The 21,536-nt window shown below is 43.9% G+C and overlaps 1 protein-coding gene across 5 annotated transcripts in view; it reads right to left on the bottom strand.

Moving 5' to 3' along the window:
* LOC134226558 (sodium-dependent transporter bedraggled-like) overlaps positions 1-21,536 on the bottom strand; it is an 822,794-nt gene that overhangs the window by 26,595 nt on the left and 774,663 nt on the right. For all 5 annotated transcript variants that reach the window (XM_062707408.1, XM_062707407.1, XM_062707406.1 and 2 more), the window contains exon 6: positions 2,233-3,443. In XM_062707408.1, the coding sequence (XP_062563392.1) occupies positions 2,233-3,443 (1,211 nt within the window). The remainder of the gene's footprint in view (positions 1-2,232; positions 3,444-21,536) is intronic.

Here is a 21,536-nt window from a genome sequence, read left to right as displayed (position 1 = left end):
TTCAAAGGAGCATCAGCAGCCTCGGGTCAGTTCACATCCTGACAGCAGTAAAGATACTTGGTAATCAAGAGCTGTTCCATGTTGAGTGATTCCTCACACTAGTTGAACATTCACAAGAGCATCATAAGCGTCTTGAAGCACTTTTCAATCGCTTGGAAGAATACGGTTTCCATCTTCGAGAAGATAAATGCAGCATATTGCAGCGTGAAATAAAGTATCTGGACCATATCTTTGATGAAAAAGGTTTATATGCCCAGATCCATCGAAGATTGAAGCAATTGTCAAGATGCCAGCACCAATCGACGTTACAAGTCTACGGTCTTTCTTGGGTGCTGTAAAGTTCTATTCAAAGTTTGTGAAACAAATGCATCAACTACGAAGACCGCTCGATGTGCTTCTGAAATAGGATGTACAGTTCAATTGGATTCAATAAGATTTTGTGACAGTACATATACTTGGTGTACAAAAAAGCGTGACAGACGGGGGAAGGGGGATCTAGAAATTTCAAAAAGTAGTGGACGTCATATTTGAAACGCCCCTTAGAACTCTGCCTATAGTATCTGATTTTATTACGTCATCGTTCATAAATACAATGATTGGATGCTTGTTTCCAACGATGCCGTGCTGGCGTTGAAGTTTCATGATTGGTACGTCCGTTTGATTCCACTCTTCTCTATATCGATCAGCTGATGTGAATCCTCTTAAAACTCTCACGTGTTTCAACTTCCCGAGTTGAAATAATACTTTTTCAGTATCATATTACAGATAAAAATACTTCGCAAGCAATAATTAATCTAAAATAGGAGGAAGGTATTTGTCAAGTAATTGGACTTGAAATTATTCACATGAAATGATGTTGAAAGTTTATTTAATGAAACATACGATCCATTGTATCTTTTGATGATTATATAAAAAATGTTTGCACGATTGGTACGAATTATGATAAAACTAAATATTTATATACTAATTGGATCATTTATGTATTTGCAAAATTTTGAAGAAAATGGTGTATCGAATTATGAAAGGTTGATACTTGAATCGGGTTTGTGGATGCCGTAAGGTAGGCAATTATTTTTGGTATGTACGGCGAGAACGATTGTATCGAGGTTCGAGAAAAGCATCATGGGGCCATTCACTAATTACATGACGAGGGTACTTAAATGATCGTTAAGGATAAATTTTAGAACCCTACCATACATGAAGCATTACTAGAGGCTTGTTGTGGGTTGACAATGGTCAAGTTTATCTTTATGTAATTTGCGAATGAAAATTAAACTCTGAGTGGATTAGCATGTTTTTACAAAGATTCTCAGCAACCTAATCGCAAGCATCAGATATTATATCCGCAGCTTTCAGTTATTTTCTCCAGTACGGGTTATTGGTAGGCATGTTTTGATTTAATAGTTTCACATATACTATCGTAGTGCTACAAACCGAAAGCGCTTGCAACCATTTGGCAATGGGTGCCCCCAGTATTGTCCAAAAAAGTTTGGGGTAATTATATCGCCATACTCATGGAAATTGTGAAATAAAAATAATAGCTGACATAGTGTGGTTGTTATCCATTCATCTGATGTGTGAAAGCAGGTATGTCCATTCAGAAAACGCTTTTATTGGGCAAAAGAAAAAACTCCAGCACAGCCTGCCTGCATAAATCAACGAAACATGGCTGCTAAGAAACCGAGTCATAGTGATTTTTGGGAAGATCCATTAATTACGTAACGCAAAAATTGGACTTTTTCAACCCCCCCTCCCACCTATGTCACACTTTTTGTATGAAGCTTCTGAAAATTTTGTATGGATCGTCACACTTCACGCAACCCCCCGCCCCCTCTAAGCGTTACGTAATTTGTGGACGTTCCCTTTCACGCAAGAGAATTGCTTACAATAGTTGAAGAAGTGTATAAATCTAGCGCAATGAAACAGAAATATGTTCGATATACTTTTTTAAAGAAGCAGTGGTTGATATCTCTCTACAAATCGACGTATTATTGCAGGAATATTGATTAATTTGCGTGATGAGCCAATGTTACATCCAGGGCCAACATTACCGTCGGTTTTATTGAAGTTTTATTGAGGTTTATTGTTGAAGTGGAACACTTAAAAAATACAGGCCTTTATGTACCTGTATCAAGGACGAAAGTTTTATTTGAATTCGATTCGTGTTTTGTAAAGGTTGCCTAGATAATTCGTTAACACACATTTCCATTATAATCATACTTAAACACTTACCATACGATCCGGGAAAGTAGTAATATCCTCGATTATTCAAAATCTGCACGCAAGCACTTCCAAAAGCGGCAGCCAGCATCAGCCCGGTGAGCGTCACTACCACAACCAGCAAGGCATCTCGTCGCAGCTCGCGTTTACTCCTCCTTGATCCACCCTTCCGATTGGTTCGGCAGCTTATAGAATACACCGAAACTCCCAACAGACCCCACGTCAGAAATGTTTCCTGCGCTGCACTCATCCAACTCTTGGAGTTGATAAAGAAGTCCGCCCAATCTGTAGCGGGAAACACATTTTTTATACTGTCGTAATTAACCATCGAAAGAAATTTCGAGGTAACGGCTATGAGACCGATGAAGCCGCAACTAAACACTCCAATCACTATCTTTCCGAACGAACGAATTCCTTTGCACAACACCACAAACACAAAAGTCCACAAGATAGCCAAATTGAATGCCAATTGGAAACGCACCGCTCCGATGCCGTTGGTCCCGCGAACCCCCGGACCAAGTTGATGCCTCTGAAGCACAACGCCATTGAAGTAATCCGCAACCGTATCCGACAGCCGGAACGATTGATTTCCAGGTCCTCTATACATTTCGAATATCTCCTGCCACCGGTATTTTTCGCTTCGGGATACCAACGAATCCCGGAAGTAGACTAGCACCCAGCTGAGTGAGATGGCCGAGTAGAGTGAAATTAATCCTTGCGCCAGGATCAGCGCTATCCCAATGCCCTTGCAGATCGGGCTGATTCGCCACATCGTCACCGGTCCACCCCGCACCCTCGAACCGAGCACCATCTGCAGCCACAGCATCGGAATTCCGAACAGGAACGAAAATATTAGAAACTGCACGATGAAATTCGCACCGAAGTGAATACTGAAGATGGCGAACCGGGACATGTTGAACAAACCGAGCGTACAGAAGCTGCACGCCATCGCCCGGGACAGCATATGCGGCCACTGCGGTTTCGGCCGTCCATTTCGGTCCATTTCCGGAACCGATTCATCGTCATCCGAAGAGTCGGAATCGTCGTCCACTGTAGCGTGGTTCCCGATGGTAATCGCCGTTGAGTGGAGCGACCCGTTCCGAGTGGTGGCCGCATTGGTACCGGTGTTGGCTGCCGTCATCGTCGATTCCGTTCCGATGGCCAGACTCGTTACGTCACCGCCACCGCGCCTTGAGCCATCGTCGCTTGGCCTTGAGTGGGGCCTGTAGAATGGAATAAACAGAAAGAAATGTATGAAAAATCTTACTTGCTCCCTGATTGGTGCCGGTCGGCATGGAAATTAGCTTACTCAAACAAAGACGGGAAGTCCTTGGATGAGATCACAAACATGTTGTAACTGAACAGCGCCATTGAGAGCAGAGTGGCGTGCCACCGGGGGCCATGAGTCAAGTTCAATGTAACGATTTTCGACTACTGGTTCAGGAGCAATCGTTTCCGGGTCAGAGTATCGATCCAGCGCACCTACGTGGTGGTGGCATGCGCTTTATTACACACTCTGATGCACCCAAAATATCGACCAAATTAACGAGTTACAATTTCTGTTTTTTTTTCTGTTTCATGGATAGCTACGTGTCTACTGTAACTTTGCCCGACTTATTTTAAAAAGCGATGGAGGGGGTGGGTTCGAGTCCCATCGTAGAGAAAGTGGTTACCTCCAATACATTTTTCAAATTAAAATCATCCACATAATGTACATATTCACGTCTGAAATTTCAGAAAATTGTAAATTAATGTCCAAGTCGGGTGTTTTAATACCCGGAACATGGCAATTTACTTTGATTGAACATCGTATACTGCCTATAATTGAGTTTCTGTTCTATCTTTCCCGGCCCCGGGTTTCCTGTTCATATGGAACAAATCGGGCGATTAAGAGAAGTAAAATCATTAAAAGCATTATAACCCATAAAAATGCGATTTGAAACATACAACATATATATCCAAGCTACAAATGTTGAATTACTCTCGTAAACCTGTAGTAAGTAAAAATGCGAAGAATTTCAAAGTGCTTTATGTCAAAGACATACATTATTCTTCATTGACGGAGCTAGCTGGGGTACATTACCCGAGCAAAGTCTGAAAACATAATGAGAGCATATAGAAAACATATTTTGATATTGATATCAAATCGAAATCATAATTTGTTTTCAAATATGAATCATCATGACTGCTTACATATTTTGATCTCATTTTGCTGTTGATTTCTAAATCGTATGATCTGACATCAAACTGTGTACTTATTTTGTTATCGGAACCAATATCAAAATTAGTTTTCGATTTGCTCTCATCGATAGCAGGAATAGTTTTCGATTTGATATCACAGTAAGATTTTTCTGCTGTAGATTTTGATCTTTTAACCGTTAAAACGACCAAAAGGATAGCAACCTGAGTTATCAAAATTAGGCGATTTCACAACAACAAAATTAGTTATCGATTTGCTCTCAAGCTTTGCTCGGGTACCCACCAAATTTAATAGTTTTTTGGATATATAGGTACGCCAAAATGGTTCTGAAAAAATGAAAATCAATTTTTAATAGGGGGAATGACGGCTTAGGGTTTTTTTTATGACTGATTATGCTCAAATTTGGCCTAAACATTCTTTGCATATCAAAGAATACTGTGGCCAAATTTCATAAAATTCGGTCGACAAAAACCCCCTGCCAATAATAGAACAAAACCTGCCAAAGCCGTCTTTTCCCCTATTTAATCAGGGATTGAATCCTAAAGTGAAAGAGCAAGTCTCTCACTTATCATCTCTGTATACATATACGATATGTAGCATAGCGCGAGAAATTTTTTTTCGCAAGCTGTCATGATATAGGACTGATTCGGGATGGTGTACCCCATGAAGCTCCAAATGTGGGGAGCACTGGACTGGCTCTGATGATGCATTTCAACTTGTTCTACACAGCTGTGCAGTCAGTAACCAACACGAAAGGAGCAAAAACAAAGCGAGAATCACCATTTTTCTGTGGAGCTGCCTAACCGATTCTGTTTTTTCGCACTTGTATACAAGTTTGATAAATTTGTTATCATGGCTTGTTATAATTCGGAACAATTTTTGCCTCTCTTTTATCGTTGTTCGTTATCTATTGAGAGCGATTTCTGCAAACCCTGTATTTAATATTTAATATTTATTAAATATTTTAATATTTAATAAATATTTTAATATTTAATATTTTCTTCAGAAATTTCTTTAGGAATTACTTAACTTCGGATTTTTTTAGGAATTCCATCGAAAATTATTTTAGGAAAATCTAGATGACTTTCTGAAGAGATTTTCAAAGTAAATTTGAAAAGTGTTTCCAAAGAAGGGCGTCTTTCTCTTAATTTGCTTGTCACACAATAAAAATGAGCTTTCATCTCATAAGTTAGTACTTGGACGAATCTGTTGAGGGTGGTTCAACGGATATTGATGTCAAATTCACTCCATACGACTTTATAAAAAAAAAATTACAGTGCTGCCCGCGGGCCGCACCTCTGTTTTGCTTTGACCGTTTCGTATTGAGTGATTTTATCTCACCAATATCCGTTTAATTGCCCTCAGCACATTGATCGAAAGCTTTCGATCAAGTGCTAATTTTTATGGTTAAAGCTCATTTTTATTGTGTTAGAAGCAAGTTAGGGAAAAAACGGCCAAAGTGCTGAGCACCATTGCTCTAAGCAGCGGTTCTCAACCTGGGGTACCTGTACCCCAGGGGGTACCTTCACTGGCCCTAGGGGGTACCTCGGATGAAAATACATAATGGCGGACGTATTACAATTCCAATCGGAGCTTATTGATAAAGTTTTGATAATTGTGTATTTTTATTTTAAAGCTTTGTGTTGTACATAATATGCATGGCGATCAGTAGATCAAAGCCAATTGAACCCCACCCTCCTTAACTAGAACAGCGTATGAAGGGCTGCGGAACAAAAGATCAAACGGACAAAACGTCGAATGATCAAATTAAAAAAAATCTTCATTGCAATCTACCTGATCTAAACAAAATGTTGAATAATATGTTAGAAACATGCTTTTTAACTAAAATCTAGCATCTAAAGGTTCGGAAGCTTCCGTTTCAGAGGCATGAAGGTCTTTTTTTTCAGGAAAGCTCGGTTGCTTCGTTGCAAGAGGATTAAAAGCATCCTTCTGCACTTCTCGGAAGCCTTCTTCAGAGTAGCTCGAATACCTCCTTTCAAGATGTTCAGAAGCCTTCTTGCAAAATCCGAGCTGCACATGTCAGGAAAAAATGATTGCAGCAACTTTATAGTAACTAAATCTGGTCACATATGAGTTGTCGTAACCCATGTGGAACACGCGTGCTGCTATGGAAGGTTCCGAAGCCTCCTTTCAAGAGGCCTATGTCTCCTTCCAAGAGGCCCGGAAGCCTCATTTTAAGAGAGTAAGAAGCCTTTTTTCAAAAAGCTCGGATCGATCCTTTTAAGAGAATCGGAAGTTTTTTTTTCCAAAAAGCTCGGAAGTCTCCTTTCAAGAGGTTCGGTAGGTTCTTTTTAAAAGCCTACTTTCAAGGGGCCCGGAAGTCTTCTTTCAAGAGGCTTGGAACCCTTCTTTCAAGAGGTTCGGAACTCTTCTTTTCAGAGGTTCGGAACTCTTTTTCAAGAGGCTGGGAAGCCTCCTTTCAAGAGACTTGGAAGCCTACTTTCAAGAGGCTCGGAAGCCTCCTTTCAAGAGGCTCGGAAGCCTCCTTCCAATAGGCTCAGAAGTCTTCTTTCAAGAGGCTCGGAAGCCTCCTTTCAAGAGGATCGGAAGCCTCGTATCAAGAGGCTCGAAAGCCTCCTTTCAAGAGGCACGGAAGCCTCCTTTCAAGAGGCTCGGAAGCCTCCTTTCAAGAGGCTCGGAAGTCTCCTTTCAAGAGGCCTGGAAGCCTCCTTTCAAGAGGCCTGGAAGCCTCCTTTCCAGAGGCCTGGAAGCCTCCTTTCAAGAGGCCCAGAAGTCTCCTTTCAAGTGGTTCAGAAGCCTCCTTTCGAGACACCTGGAAGCCTTCTTCAAGATGCCCGGAAGCCTTCTTTCAAGAGGCTTGGAAGCCTCCTTTTAAGAGGCTCAAGCCTCCTTCAAGAGGCTCGGAAGCCTCCTTTCAAGAGGCTCGGAAGCCTCCTTCAAGAGGCCCGGAAGCCTCCTTTCAAGAGGCCTGGAAGCCTCCTTTCAAGAGGCCTGGAAGCCTCCTTCAAGAGGCTGGAAGCCTCCTTCAAGAGGCTCTGGAAGCCTCCTTCAAGAGTCCCGGAAGCCTCCTTCAAGAGTCCCGGAAGCCTCCTTCAAGAGGCTCAGGCCTCCTTTCAAGAGGCCTGGAAGCCTCCTTCAAGAGGCCCGGAAGCCTCCTTTCAAGAGGCTCAGAAGCCTCCTTTCAAGAGGCCTGGAAGCCTCCTTTCAAGAGGCCCGGAAGCCTCCTTCAAGAGGCCCGGAAGCCTCCTTCAAGAGGCCCGGAAGCCTCCTTCAAGAGGCCTGGAAGCCTCCTTTCAAGAGGCTCAGCCTCCTTCAAGAGGCCTGGAAGCCTCCTTTCAAGAGGCTCAGGAAGCCTCCTTTCAAGAGGCTCAGGAAGCCTCCTTCAAGAGGCTCAGCCTCCTTCAAGAGGCCTGGAAGCCTCCTTCAAGAGGCCCGGAAGCCTCCTTCAAGAGGCCCGGAAGCCTCCTTCAAGAGGCTCAGGAAGCCTCCTTTCAAGAGGCTCAGCCTCCTTTCAAGAGGCCCAGCCTCCTTCAAGAGGCTCAGAGCCTCCTTTCAAGAGGCTCAGCCTCCTTTCAAGAGGCTCAGGCCTCCTTTCAAGAGGCTCGGAAGCCTCCTTTCAAGAGGCTCAGAAGCCTCCTTTCAAGAGGCCTGGAAGCCTCCTTCAAGAGGCCCGGAAGCCTCCTTTCAAGAGGCTCAGCCTCCTTCAAGAGGCCCGGAAGCCTCCTTTCAAGAGGCCTCAAGCCTCCTTTCAAGAGGCCTGGAAGCCTCCTTTCAAGAGGCTCAGAAGCCTCCTTCAAGAGGCCTGGAAGCCCTTCAAGAGGCCCAGCCTCCTTCAAGAGGCCTGGAAGCCTCCTTCAAGAGGCCTGGAAGCCTCCTTCAAGAGGCCTCAGCCTCCTTCAAGAGGCCCAGCCTCCTTCAAGAGGCCTGGAAGCCTCCTTCAAGAGGCTCAGAGCCTCCTTTCAAGAGGCCTCGGAAGCCTCCTTCAAGAGGCCCGGAAGCCTCCTTCAAGAGGCCCGGAAGCCTCCTTCAAGAGGCCTCAGCCTCCTTCAAGAGGCCCGGAAGCCTCCTTCAAGAGGCCTCAGCCTCCTTCAAGAGGCCTGGAAGCCTCCTTCAAGAGGCCAGCCCTTCAAGAGGCCTCGGAAGCCCTTCAAGAGGCTCAGCCTCCTTCAAGAGGCCTGGAAGCCTCCTTCAAGAGGCTCAGCCTCCTTCAAGAGGCCCGGAAGCCTCCTTTCAAGAGGCCTGGAAGCCTCCTTCAAGAGGCCCGGAAGCCTCCTTCAAGAGGCCTGGAAGCCTCCTTCAAGAGGCCCCAGCCTCCTTTCAAGAGGCCTGGAAGCCTCCTTCAAGAGGCCCGGAAGCCTCCTTCAAGAGGCCCGGAAGCCCTTCAAGAGGCTCAGCCTCCTCAAGAGGCCTGGAAGCCTCCTTCAAGAGGCTCAGCCTCCTTCAAGAGGCCCGGAAGCCTCCTTCAAGAGGCCTGGAAGCCTCCTTCAAGAGGCCCGGAAGCCTCCTTCAAGAGGCTCAGCCTCCTTCAAGAGGCCTGGAAGCCTCCTTCAAGAGGCCTCAGCCTCCTTTCAAGAGGCCTCAGCCTCCTTCAAGAGGCCCGGAAGCCTCCTTCAAGAGGCCCGGAAGCCTCCTTTCAAGAGGCCTGGAAGCCCTTCAAGAGGCCTCGGAAGCCTCCTTTCAAGAGGCCTGGAAGCCCTCCTTTCAAGAGGCTCAGAAGCCTCCTTCAAGAGGCCCGGAAGCCTCCTTTCAAGAGGCCCCAGCCTCCTTCAAGAGGCCTGGAAGCCTCCTTCAAGAGGCCTGGAAGCCTCCTTCAAGAGGCTCAGAAGCCTCCTTTCAAGAGGCCTGGAAGCCTCCTTTCAAGAGGCCTGGAAGCCTCCTTCAAGAGGCCTGGAAGCCTCCTTTCAAGAGGCCTCGGAAGCCTCCTTCAAGAGGCCTGGAAGCCTCCTTCAAGAGGCCTGGAAGCCTCCTTTCAAGAGGCCTGGAAGCCTCCTTCAAGAGGCTCAAGCCTCCTCTCAAGAGGCCTGAAAGCCTCCCATCAAGAGGCCTGGAAGCCTCCTTCAAGAGGCCTGAAGCCTCCTTTCAAGAGGCTCAAGCCTCCTTTCAAGAGGCCTGGAAGCCTCCTTTCAAGAGGCCTGGAAGCCTCCTTTCAAGAGGCCTGGAAGCCTCCTTCAAGAGGCTCGAAGCCTCCTTCAAGAGGCTCGGAAGCCTCCTTTCAAGAGGCTCGGAAGCCTCCTTTCAAGAGGCTCGGAAGCCTACTTTCAAGTGAATCGGAAGCCTCTATTCAAGACCTTTGGAAGCCTCAATTCAAGAAGCTCAGAATTTTTCTTTCAAAAGGCTTGGAAGCATACTTTCAACAGGCTCAACCTCAAAAAAAAAATTCCGTTTGGAGATTTTATAAAGGAATTATTGGAAGAATTTTTTTAAATAATTTCTTCAGGAGGAAATCTTTAAAAAAAATCCAGGAGGTTTTACCAAAAGAATTCCTGACGGATTGCTGAAAACATTTCTGGAAGATTTTTTGAAGATATTTTCCAAAAAGAACCCGAAGGGATTTCCGAAAGAATTCTTAAAGAAATCCTCCAATTATAAGTTCCGAAGATATTTCTAAATACCTCCAGGAATTTCTTCGTCCTCTTGTCAATTTCTTCAAAAATTCTTGCAAAAATTTATTAAATTAATGAAAAATTCTTTTTTTTTTCAGAGAAATCTTGGCGTATATATTCAAATTTAAGGAAAAATATTCAATTTGCAGGGTCACGTGCCCCAGGTGAACAAGAAACAAATTCTTTACTTCTTCAGTTGTAAGGCGAATTGTTCAACAGCTTGTTTGTGGCTCACTGCCGGCCTATGACACATGCATTATTCTTGTATTAAAACGTATTTTTACGACTCCTGAATTGAACCTTTAAATGTGAATACAACATATCCACTTTTTCTAAAAAGACAGGGTCACCGTCTTCGACCAGAGGTCGCACAGACTGAACACTTAACATCTAGCATTAGACAACGGACAGGACATTTACACAACACCCAGTGGACCAGTGGAGAACTTTTCGCTTTACGAAAAGTTTTCTCCTTACCGGGGCGGGAATCGAACCCACACTCCACAGCACATGCGTCTAGACGATTGACGTCGCTAACCGCACGGCCACGAAGCCCACAAGAGCCCTTCGCTTTACGAAAAGTTTTCTCCTTACCGGGGCGGGAATCGAACCCACACTCCACAACACATGCGTCTAGACGATTGACGTCGCTAACCGCACGGTCACGAAGCCCACAAGAGCCCTCTTGCTGATTTCCCTGATTGTTCCAAGAATTCCCTGATAATTCCCTGATTTTTCCAGGTTGACAATAATTCCCTGATAATTCCAGGTTTTCCAGGTAATCGACACCCTGCCTTGAATACGCATCCCTGAACTACCTGGGAAGGAACAGTTACTGAAGGCGCATCCAATTTGGTTTTATCAATCAAATAGGGCAGGGGACAAGAGTCATTAAAAAAAGCCATTTGGTAAAGCGTGTAGATCTTAAGGCATATACTCCAGGGAATTTATGGAGTCCTAGGAGCGGAACAGTTATAGAGCTAACGTAGAACGAAAATGGGGTTGAAACATTGTTTTCAGATGTCCTAGGATGTCCTTGCCGTCGCCTGTTCTGAAGTACATGTCCTCGAATGTATCAGAAAATATGTGTAGAAACAAAATGGTCTTAGCTGAGATATATGTCGAGAAATATCTATGTGATCAAAAGACATAAAACTATCCAGTTTTTTAATGAACGTGAACTATTTAAGGGTCTTCAAAACGTTCTGACATTCAGAACATGCGACCAACTCGATCAACCGAGTCATGTACGATGTATCCGTGTATCGCTAAGCATCCCAGCAGGTTCATTGGGTCGATAGGATTTCATTCATTACATTCACAAGCTACAGTGTCCACTGTCTCCATTGACTCCTTGAGTCGTTGTTCTAAGACTCGTTGTCAACTGGAAGCATATGATTCCATACTTAAAATATGTTCTTCCACTTCTGTTCCACTTCTCGATATAAGCTTGAGTCAATGTTCCTTTAATTGGCGGCTCATAGAGGATCGACTGTATTACAGACGCTATTTGGTTCTCCACAACGTCCTGGAGCTCGAATCATTCAATCTATCCAATGGATCAACCAGGGGGGGAGTAAGCCTGTCATCCACGAACAAATCAAGCCTACCTAAGATGTATTATCCGGGCCTCGCCGCTTGGGAAAGGCGGGTCACCCCGCTTGGCAAGTGTAACATCTTTCAAACTGGAATCTTGTAGGATATTGGTTAACCTACACTACTGCTGACTAACAAAAAAATTGTGGGATTGTTTATTTACATTTGCTTCATACTACATGCAAATGAGGAGGATCGATGCACCGCATATTACCCCCCTGGGATCAACTCATGAATGATGTATGATATTATACCACAGTGGGCAGGGTTTGAATTCAAAGGAGAATGAGATAATCTCTCACTTGTCATGTCTGTATACACTCTCGATAGGTAGCATATCGTGAGAGACGTTTTTCGGTACCTAGCTGTTACGATAATGAACTGATTCGGGGGGCTACAACCTATGATAAATTCCTTTTAATAAGCCCTTATTGCGAGGGCATCGGTTCTGACGATGTATTTCAACTTGTTTTGCATAGCTGTGCGACAAAAATATGGTCCCAATATAAAATGAGCGAGATAAACGTGTTTTATCAAACCCCCTCGGTGGGGGCCACCTATCCGAATCAATTTTTTTTCCAACTTGTATAGGTACAAGTGCGATAGTTTTGTTTTCATGGCTTGTTATCATTCGAAGAGGTTTTTGCCTCTCTTTTATCGTTGTGCGTTTTCTACTGAGATCGATTTGTGCAATCCCTGACAGTGGGTCCTTTGAGTTTATATGAATTCAACAATTACTACAATTTTTATTTGAAGTACCTTGAACATCTCGTATTCGAGAAAACTGGCATCATGTAATACGCATATGCTTTTTGAACTGGATTGAGTATATGCCGATGATGGAATTATTGCAAAAGCCTTGGTACCAATATAACCAAATAATTGAAAATGTATTGTGCTTTGGGTTCTTGCTACAATCTATTGGCAAAAAATCGTTTTGGCGATTTGGAAGGAATGCCTAAAGATATTCAGACGAAATTCCTGGAAAAATTTCCGAAGGAATTTTCGAAGCAATTTAGGAATTTAGTTGGGAAATCCGTTAGGAGCTCCTACTCAAGTTCCTTCGAAAATTCCTTCTACAGTACTAAAAATCCACACATATTTATTGGCAAAAATCCATAGATTTAACTTATGATGTATATCAGCGCACACATAATCATTCTCCACGCGAACTACTAATAAAATATATATCTAAATAAACTTTATGTGTTGACTCGAATAAGCAATAATTTAATTTATGTTTGGTTCTTTTTTTATTTATTTAATCAGACTAAGGCCGAAGTGGCCTGTGCGGTATATAAGAGTCTTCTCCATTCGGCTCGGTCCATGGCTACACGTCGCCAACCACGCAGTCTACGGAGGGTCCGCAAGTCATCTTCCACCTGATCGATCCACCTTGCCCGCTGCGCACCTCGCCTTCTTGTGCCCGTCGGATCGTTGTCGAGAACCATTTTACCGGGTTACTGTCCGACATTCTGGCTACGTGCCCGGCCCATCGCAGTCGTCCGATTTTCGCGGTGTGAACGATGGATGGTTCTCCCAACAGCTGATGCAATTCGTGGTTCATTCGCCTCCTCCACGTACCGTCCGCCATCTGCACCCCACCATAGATAGTACGCAGCACTTTCCTTTCGAAAACTCCAAGTGCGCGTTGGTCCTCCACGAGCATCGTCCAGGTCTCGTGTCCGTAGAGGACTACCGGTCTAATTAGCGTTTTGTAGATTGTCAGTTTGGTACGGCGGCGAACTCTATTCGATTGGAGCGTCTTGCGGAGTCCAAAGTACGTACGATTTCCAGCCACTATGCGTCTCCGAATTTCTCTGCTGGTGTCATTTTCGGCAGTCACCAGTGAGCCCAAGTACACAAATTCTTCTACCACCTCGATTTCGTCACCACCGATGCAAACTCGCGGCTCACATTGTCTTCTCTTGAACCTCTTCCTATCATGTACTTCGTCTTCGACGTGTTGATGACTAGTCCGATCCGCTTAGCTTCCCTCTTCAGTCTGATGAAGGCTTCCTCCATCTTCTCAAAGTTACGTGCCATAATATCTATGTCGTCGGCGAAACCAAATAGCTGGACGGACTTATTGAAAATTGTACCACTCGTGTTAATCCCTGCTCTTCGTATTACCCCTTCCAAAGCGATGTTGAATAGCAAACACGAAAGACCATCACCTTGCCGTAACCCTCTGCGGGTTTCGAAGGGACTCGAGAATGCCCCTGAAACTCGAACTACGCACATCACCCGATCCATCGTCGCTTTGATCAACCGTGTCAGTTTATCCGGAAAACCGTGTTCGTGCATTAGCTGCCATAGCTGGTCCTGATCGATTGTATCATATGCGGCTTTGAAGTCGATGAATAGATGATGTGTGGGCACGTTGTATTCGCGGCATTTCTGCAGTACTTGACGAATGGCGAACACCTGGTCCGTGGTGGAGCGTTCGCCCATAAAACCCGCCTGGTACTGCCCCACGAACTCTCTTGCAGTTGGTGCAAGTCGACGGCATTAAATTTGGACAAGTACCTTGTAGGCTGCGTTCAGTAATGTGATTGCGCGGTAGTTGCTACAATCCAGCTTATCGCCCTTTTGTAGATGGGACACACGACACCTTCCATCCACTTCTGCGGCAAAACTTCCTCCTCCCAAATCTTGGTAATGACCCAGTGCAGCGCTCTAGCCAGTGCCTCACCACCGTGTTTAAATAGCTCTCCTGGTAGTTGGTCAACCCCAGGGGCTTTGTTGTTCTTCAGCCGGCCAATCTCCTCCTGGATTTCCTGGAGATCCGGAGCCGGTAGAATTATGTCCTGCGCGCGTTCTCCCAGGTCCATCACCATACCGCCATCTTCGTCTGCCACATCGCCATTCAGGTGTTCTTCGTAGTGCTGCCGCCACCTTTGGATCACCTCACGCTCGTTTGTAAGAAGGTTCCCGTTTATGTCCTTACACATATCAGGCTGTGGCACGTGGCCCTTACGTGAACGGTTTAACTTCTCATAGAACTTTCGTGTGTTATTAGCGCGGTACAGTTGCTCCGTTTCTTCACGGTCTCGATCTTCCTGCTGGCGCTTTTTCCTCCGGAAAATCGAGTTTTGTCTGTTCCGCGCCTGTTTATATCGTGCCTCGTTCGCCCTCGTGCGGTGTTGCAGCAATCTCGCCCATGCTGCATTCTTCTCTTCCACTAACTGCTCACATTCGCCGTCATACCAGTCGTTTCTCTGATCCGGGGGCACCGTGCCAAGTGCAGCGGTTGCGGTGCTACCAATGGCGGATCGAATATCTCTCCAGCCATCTTCAAGAGACGCTGCGCCTAGCTGCTCTTCCGTTGGAAGTGCCACTTCCAGCTGCTGCGCGTATTCTTGGGCTAGTCTACCATCTTGTAGCCGCCCAATGTTAAGTTGCGGCGTCCGACTTCGACGCGTGTTGTACACCGTCGAGAGTTTTGAGCGCAGGCATACTGCAACGAGGTAGTGGTCGGATTCAATATTCGCACTGCGGTAAGTGCGGACGTTAGTGATGTCGGGGAAGAATTTACCGTCGATTAGAACGTGGTCGATTTGGTTTTCCGTTTCTTGGTTAGGGTGATCTCCATGTGGCCTTGTGGATATTTTTGCGGGGAAAGAAGGTGCTTCGGACTACCATTCCGCGGGAGGCTGCGAAGTTTATGCATCGTTGGCCGTTGTCATTCGATACGGTGTGCAGACTATCCGGTCCGATGACCGGTCTATACATTTCCTCCTTCCTACCTGTGCGTTCATGTCACCGATGACGATTTTAACGTCCCGCAGTGGGCATCCATCGTATGTCTGCTCCAGCTGTGCGTAGAACGCTTCTTTCTCGTCGTCGGGTCTCCCTTCGTGTGGGCAGTGCACGTTGATGATGCTATAGTTGAAGAAACGGCCTTTAATCCTCAGCTTGCACATCCTTGCGTTGATTGGCTGCCACCCAATCACGCGTTGGCGCATCTTACCCAGCACTATGAAGCCGGTTCCCAGCTCGTTGGTGGTGCCACAGCTTTGGTAGAAGGTAGCCGCTCGATGCCCGCTTTTCCACACTTTCTGTCCTGTCCAGCAAATCTCCTGCAGCGCCACGACGTCGAAGTTGCGGGGATGTAATTCATCGTAGATCATCCTGTCGCAACCTACGAAACCTAGCGACTTGCAATTCCATGTTCCAAGCTTCCAATCGTGATCCTGTATTCGTCGCCTAGGTCTTTGCCGATTATATCGATGTTTGGTTCTTTATCGATTATATTAGGGTGGAGCTTTTGCAAAAATTTATAACGGCGATACATAGGGTTTCTTACCCCATTCCCGGTCTAACATGCGTACGACTGCATTATTCAATTGATATTTATGACAGGAAGCAACTTTTCCTGAATTTTGTGGGCTGTATAATACTGCATTGGGGTTCACTTCTGCTTAAAAAATAGCTATTCGTGCTAAATATCGTTCAAGAAAGCTTTTATTTGATTTAAATTAACGAGGTGCAGCACTCATTTCAGTCATAGCGATTTCCATTCGGCATATCACAAAAACCATTTCCCGGCCTAAGCAAAATTTCACTCAATCTCTCAACATTTCTCTCTCATTCTCTCTCGGGACGGTAGAAAATGCGACGTAAACAAAAATATGCACGTTCCACGACAACAAGATGCCAGATGGTATCATTCATAATCATTTTTATTTGGTTGAGAAGATATATTTACTCATCCAATTTTTTCCAAATACTTAAAAACAAAATTTTTTTTTAACTTTTTGAAATCGAGAAAATTATAAATAACATGATAGCGTCAACATATTAAACAGTTTTCCTATCAACGATGAAGGATCATTTTCATTCTTCTGGCATTTTGGCAGCACGGTGCGGCTAGAAGTTTTTGGGCCGAGGTGATTTTTGTTCGGTTTGAGAATACATTTTAAATGTATTCTAATTATGTTTATATAAGTTCTAGTGATACGTTCTAGTGATTAGATTGAAGCGCGTGTGTTTAGAATTATGGTGTGGTGATTAACAGCTTCAAGCAATTGTTGTATCGAGCACTGTGACGATTTTCAGGTAGGTGTTTATTTGATGATACCGTTTTGTAAAAGTGGAAAGAATCACTCCGGCTCAGTGGTGTGGCATCCGAGAGTGAGATTTTGAAATCTACATTTTTATTTTCTACAATTGGATCAATTAGGAGTAAAACAAGTGATTGAAGATATTGAATATTGTGAAAATAAATGGGAGACTTTAAAAATTATCAATCATAAACCTACGGCTTCCAAACAGTATAAATCATTAGTTTTCTGTGTAGTGAGCCGGGAACCGGGTCCATAGGCCCAAGTAGTGATTTACCCTATATCTTATATTCTTATATAGATATTTTTGGCAGTGTATAATTTCCTTAAGAATGCAGGGTTATAATAATGAAGGAAATCTTAAGGAACTTCCGAAGATTTTTTTTTAATAAGGAGAGGAATTTCCGGAGGATTTTGCTAAGGAATTACTAAAAGAGTGTTCAAAAGAATTCTTGAGGGAATATTCTAAAGTTTTCCTGAATGAATTTCGAAAAGAGAACCTGAAAGTATATCCAAAAATCCAGAATTCTGCTTGAGTGAGCGCAGATCTTAAAACATCCGGAGATGGGTGACTGTATTTTTTTTTCAAATTCCGTTTATTTGGTAGGCTCAGGCGTGTATAACACTTTACGGAGCCATTGTTCTTTGTGATATATACAATCAATATCATTTTATTATACGGTTAGTAAGAGGGGGGTAGAAGCCAGCGTACTCGTGGTGACTCGAGGTTAGTTAACAATGTTTAAGGATGGACGGGGCTTAGGATTTGGGATCAGGAAATTTCAGCTTCTCATCCGGGCATTTGGCGTCAGTGACGATGTGGCGTGTCGTCGTACTCCATGAATGGTTCGCCTGGGAGCATCTTCCCGATGGCAAAGGCTATGGGGCTCTACGGAACAAAAAGGCAGAGACAGACCAAAAAAAAAACTTTATAGAAAGAAAAAAACAAAATGTTAGATTTTGATGTCAGAAGCACAAAGAAAACTATAAATGGCCTGCATATAGACAACATCACGATCTCCCAAAACACCGCGAACTTCCCTGAAGGGTTGTTTACCTCGGGCCACAAGGGTATCCAATAATTGCTCTCTGGAGGCGTCATTTTCCGAGCAGGACCAAACTACGTGATCGATGTCATCATAACCGGCTCCGCACCTACATAAGTTGCTATCGACAAGGTTTATTCTGTACAGATGTGCGTTTGGTGAATAGTGATTAGACATAAGTCTCGACATCACGCGAATGAAGCCTCGACTTAAGTCCTCACCTCTGAACCACGCTCGCCCAGAAACTTTTGGAACTATGGAAAATAGCCACCGTCCAAGTTTGTTGTGTGTCCAATTTTTTGCCATCTTTGAAGAGTACTCTGACGGACTAATGGGAAAAACTCGTTGCTCGAGTATTGTCTATCATAAACTTCACCTTCCTGTGCGCCCACCTTTGCCAGCGAGTCTGCCTTCTCATTGCCGTAGATTGAGCAGTGAGATGGGACCCAAACAAAGGTAATCTTGAATGATCTTTCGACCAAAACACGCATCTGCTCTCTTATGTTTGTAAGAAAGTAAGATGCGTGCTTAACAGGTTTCATCGACCGGAGTGCCTCGATAGAACTAAGACTATCCGAGAAGATGAAATAATGGTCTACGGGCTGATTGGAAATTATCCCCAAAGCGAAGTTAATTGCTGCCAGCTCAGCAACATAAACCGAACACGGTTCCTGAAGTTTTCGGAAGGTGGTTGAATTTACATTGAAGACACCGAAGCCAGTGGATCCGTTGATGCGAGAACCATCAGTGAAATATCTGTTATTGCAATTGATATGTTCATATTTTTCTGAAAAAAGGAGGGAATAGATATTTGTCGAAGATGATGTGGTATTCCATGAATAGCGTGTTTCATGGACAGATCGTATTCAATTGAGGAACTGTTGTTGGTGAAGTGAACTCGAGGTGGATTACAACACGGAAGAAAAAGATCTGAAGAGATGTAGTTGAGATTGACTCTAAGGAATCTTGAACGACAAGTCAGTTCAAGCATTTTATCGAAGTTCAAGTTATCAAAGACAAGTGTGTTACTTGTTCCACATTTGACGAGTAAGTGAGAGCCTCCCAGTAACGGTGTTTTAAAGGAGTGACTCCAGCAAGCACCTCCAGGCTCATGTAATGAGTTGCATGCATGCAGCCAAGGGCAATACGCAAACAACTATACTGAATTCGTTCCAATTTGATCAGGTGGCAATCAGCTGCTGAGAGGAAGTAGAAGGAGCCATACTCTAAAACAGAGAGAATAGTCGTTCTATAGAGTTTGATGAGGTCTTCCGGGTGAGCACCCCACCATGTTCCGGAGATAGAACGTAGAAAATGGATCCTTTTCCGGTATTTTTGTATCAAATACTCAAAATGGAGTTTCCAAGTACATTTAGAATCAAACACGACCCCAAGGTATTTAGAAGATAAAGATTGGTTGATGTCATCATTCAACAGTTTTAGTTTCAGTTGAGCTGGGTACCGCTTCTTAGTAAACACAACCAACTGAGTTTTTTGCGGTGAAAACTCGATCCCTAAATGTCTGGCCCAAACAGTCAGATTATCCAGGGTACTTTGCAATGGTCCTTGCAAGACAGCTGCACATGGACCTCTTAGAGAGACCACGGCATCATCTGCAAGTTGTCTGAGCGTGCATTGTCCTTCCAAACAATTGTCAATATCTTTAACATAGAAATTATAAAGCAAGGGACTTAAACACGAACCTTGGGGAAGGCCCATGTAGCTATTTCTGGAAGTTGTCAGAGTGCCGAGTGTGAAATTCATTTGTTTTTCTGACAACAAATTATACAAGAAATTGTTCAAAATAACAGGTAATCCACTACTGTGCAGATTGTCTGACAGTACTTCTATGGAAACTGAATCAAAAGCGCCCTTAATATCCAAGAATACTGAAGCCAATTGCTCCTTGTGCGCAAAGGCCAGTTGTATATCTGAAGAAAGCAACGGTAGACAATCGTTTGTTCCTTTCCCTTTTCGAAATCCAAACTGAGTATTTGAAAGCAATGCATTTTCTTCGACCCAATGGTCGACTCTTGAAAGGATCATTTTCTCCAATAATTTTCTCATGCATGATAGCATGGCAATCGGTCGGTATGAATTGTGATTAGACGCTGGTTTCCCAGGCTTTTGAATAGCTATTACTTTGACCTGTCGCCATTCAGGTGGCACAATGTTGTACTCCATGAAACAGTTGTACAGGTCAAGTAATCGTCTTTTGCGATATCTGGGAGGTTTTTAAGAAGATTGAATTTGATGTTATCGCATCCCGGAGCAGAGTTATTCGATGAAAGAAGAGACATAGAAAGTTCCAGCATTGTGAATGGTCCACCCAAAGAACCGGGATCAGTGACTGATTCTCGAAATAGCGGTTCTGCTGGTACGGAATCTGGGCAGACCTTTTTGCGAAGTTGAATATCCATCGATTGGAGTATTCTTCACTCTCATTGGTGGGAATGCGGTTCCGCATGTTGCGAGCCGTTTTCCAAAGTGTTGTCATTGAGGTTTCTGGTGATAGTCCCTCGACAAACCGTCGCCAGTAGCTACGTTTTTTTGCCTTGAGAAGATTTTCGAGTTTTCTTTCGAGCCCCAAATACTCTTCAAAAAGCTCGGACCTTCAGTGTTTACGGAAGGCCTTGAAGGCATCAGATTTCTCAGAATACAACTTAGTACATTCATCATCCCATCCAGGAGTGGCTGGTCTTCTGATGACAGATGTACTTGGAACGCGTCGTTTCTGAGCTTCTAGTGCGCTTTTTTGAATCAACTCAATAAGGAATCGATATTCATCCAAAGGTGGAAGAGTATCAGTTGATTCAATACCAATTTTACCGCCGATGCAAATTTTGCCAGTCAATGTTCTTCGTGAGATCGAAAGGAACATTAACTGGCTCAGATTGTTGATAGCCACTCTTAATTGTGGTGACTATCGGCATATGGTCACTACCATGGGGATCTTGAATTACCTTCCACGTGCAATCTAATGATAGTGAATTTGAACATAAAGACAGATCAATACGGCTTTGTTGACCATTTGGTCCTATTCGAGTTACTTCACCAGTGTTCAAAATATTCAAATTGAAATCGTCACACAAATCATAGAAAATAGGCGCTCTATAATCGTCATACGTTTCGCCCCAACCAATACCATGTGCGTTCATATCACCCAATATCAATACTGGAGATGATAGGAGGGAGACTGCGCTCCAAAAATGTCGACGATTAATAGAGGCATTTGGAGGAATGTACACTGAAGCTATGCAAAGATCTTTATTCTTTACATTTATTTGGCAAGCGACGATCTCTAGGCCATTAACAGTCGGAATGGGAATTTTGTAGAAGGAGTAGCATTTTTGATCCTCAAAAGAACGCCACCATAATGATCATCCTGATCTTGGCGAATAATATTAAAATCGTGGAAGTTGATTTCATCTTCAGAAGAAAGCCATGTTTCATAGAGTGCAAATATATCGCAATCGGAATTGCGAATCAAAAACTTGAACACGTCTAATTTATTTTTCAGACTATGACAGTTCCACTGCAGCACAGTGATTGTATCTTGGGTATTGGCCGTATTATCCATCGAAAGTTACAATTCCTGCAAGAAGGGCCATGAAACAGTTAATTGCTTCAGATAACTTATAATAATATGTATAAATGTATAAATAGGTCAATGATAGGCCTCAATGAATTCGGAATATTGAATAAATTCAAAAAACGGTCCACAAGGTCCTTAAAGGAGATCAATCCTCGCTTGGACGGAATACTTTTACTAGAAGTGCGAATTACTTTTTTTCTTTCGTTGATTCTCCTAGCCGGATGTTTC

The sequence above is a fragment of the Armigeres subalbatus genome, chromosome 3 (genome assembly GCF_024139115.2).
Source record: "Armigeres subalbatus isolate Guangzhou_Male chromosome 3, GZ_Asu_2, whole genome shotgun sequence".
NCBI classification, from domain to species: domain Eukaryota; kingdom Metazoa; phylum Arthropoda; class Insecta; order Diptera; family Culicidae; genus Armigeres; species Armigeres subalbatus.
This window is presented reverse-complemented; position numbering and strand designations above follow the sequence as displayed.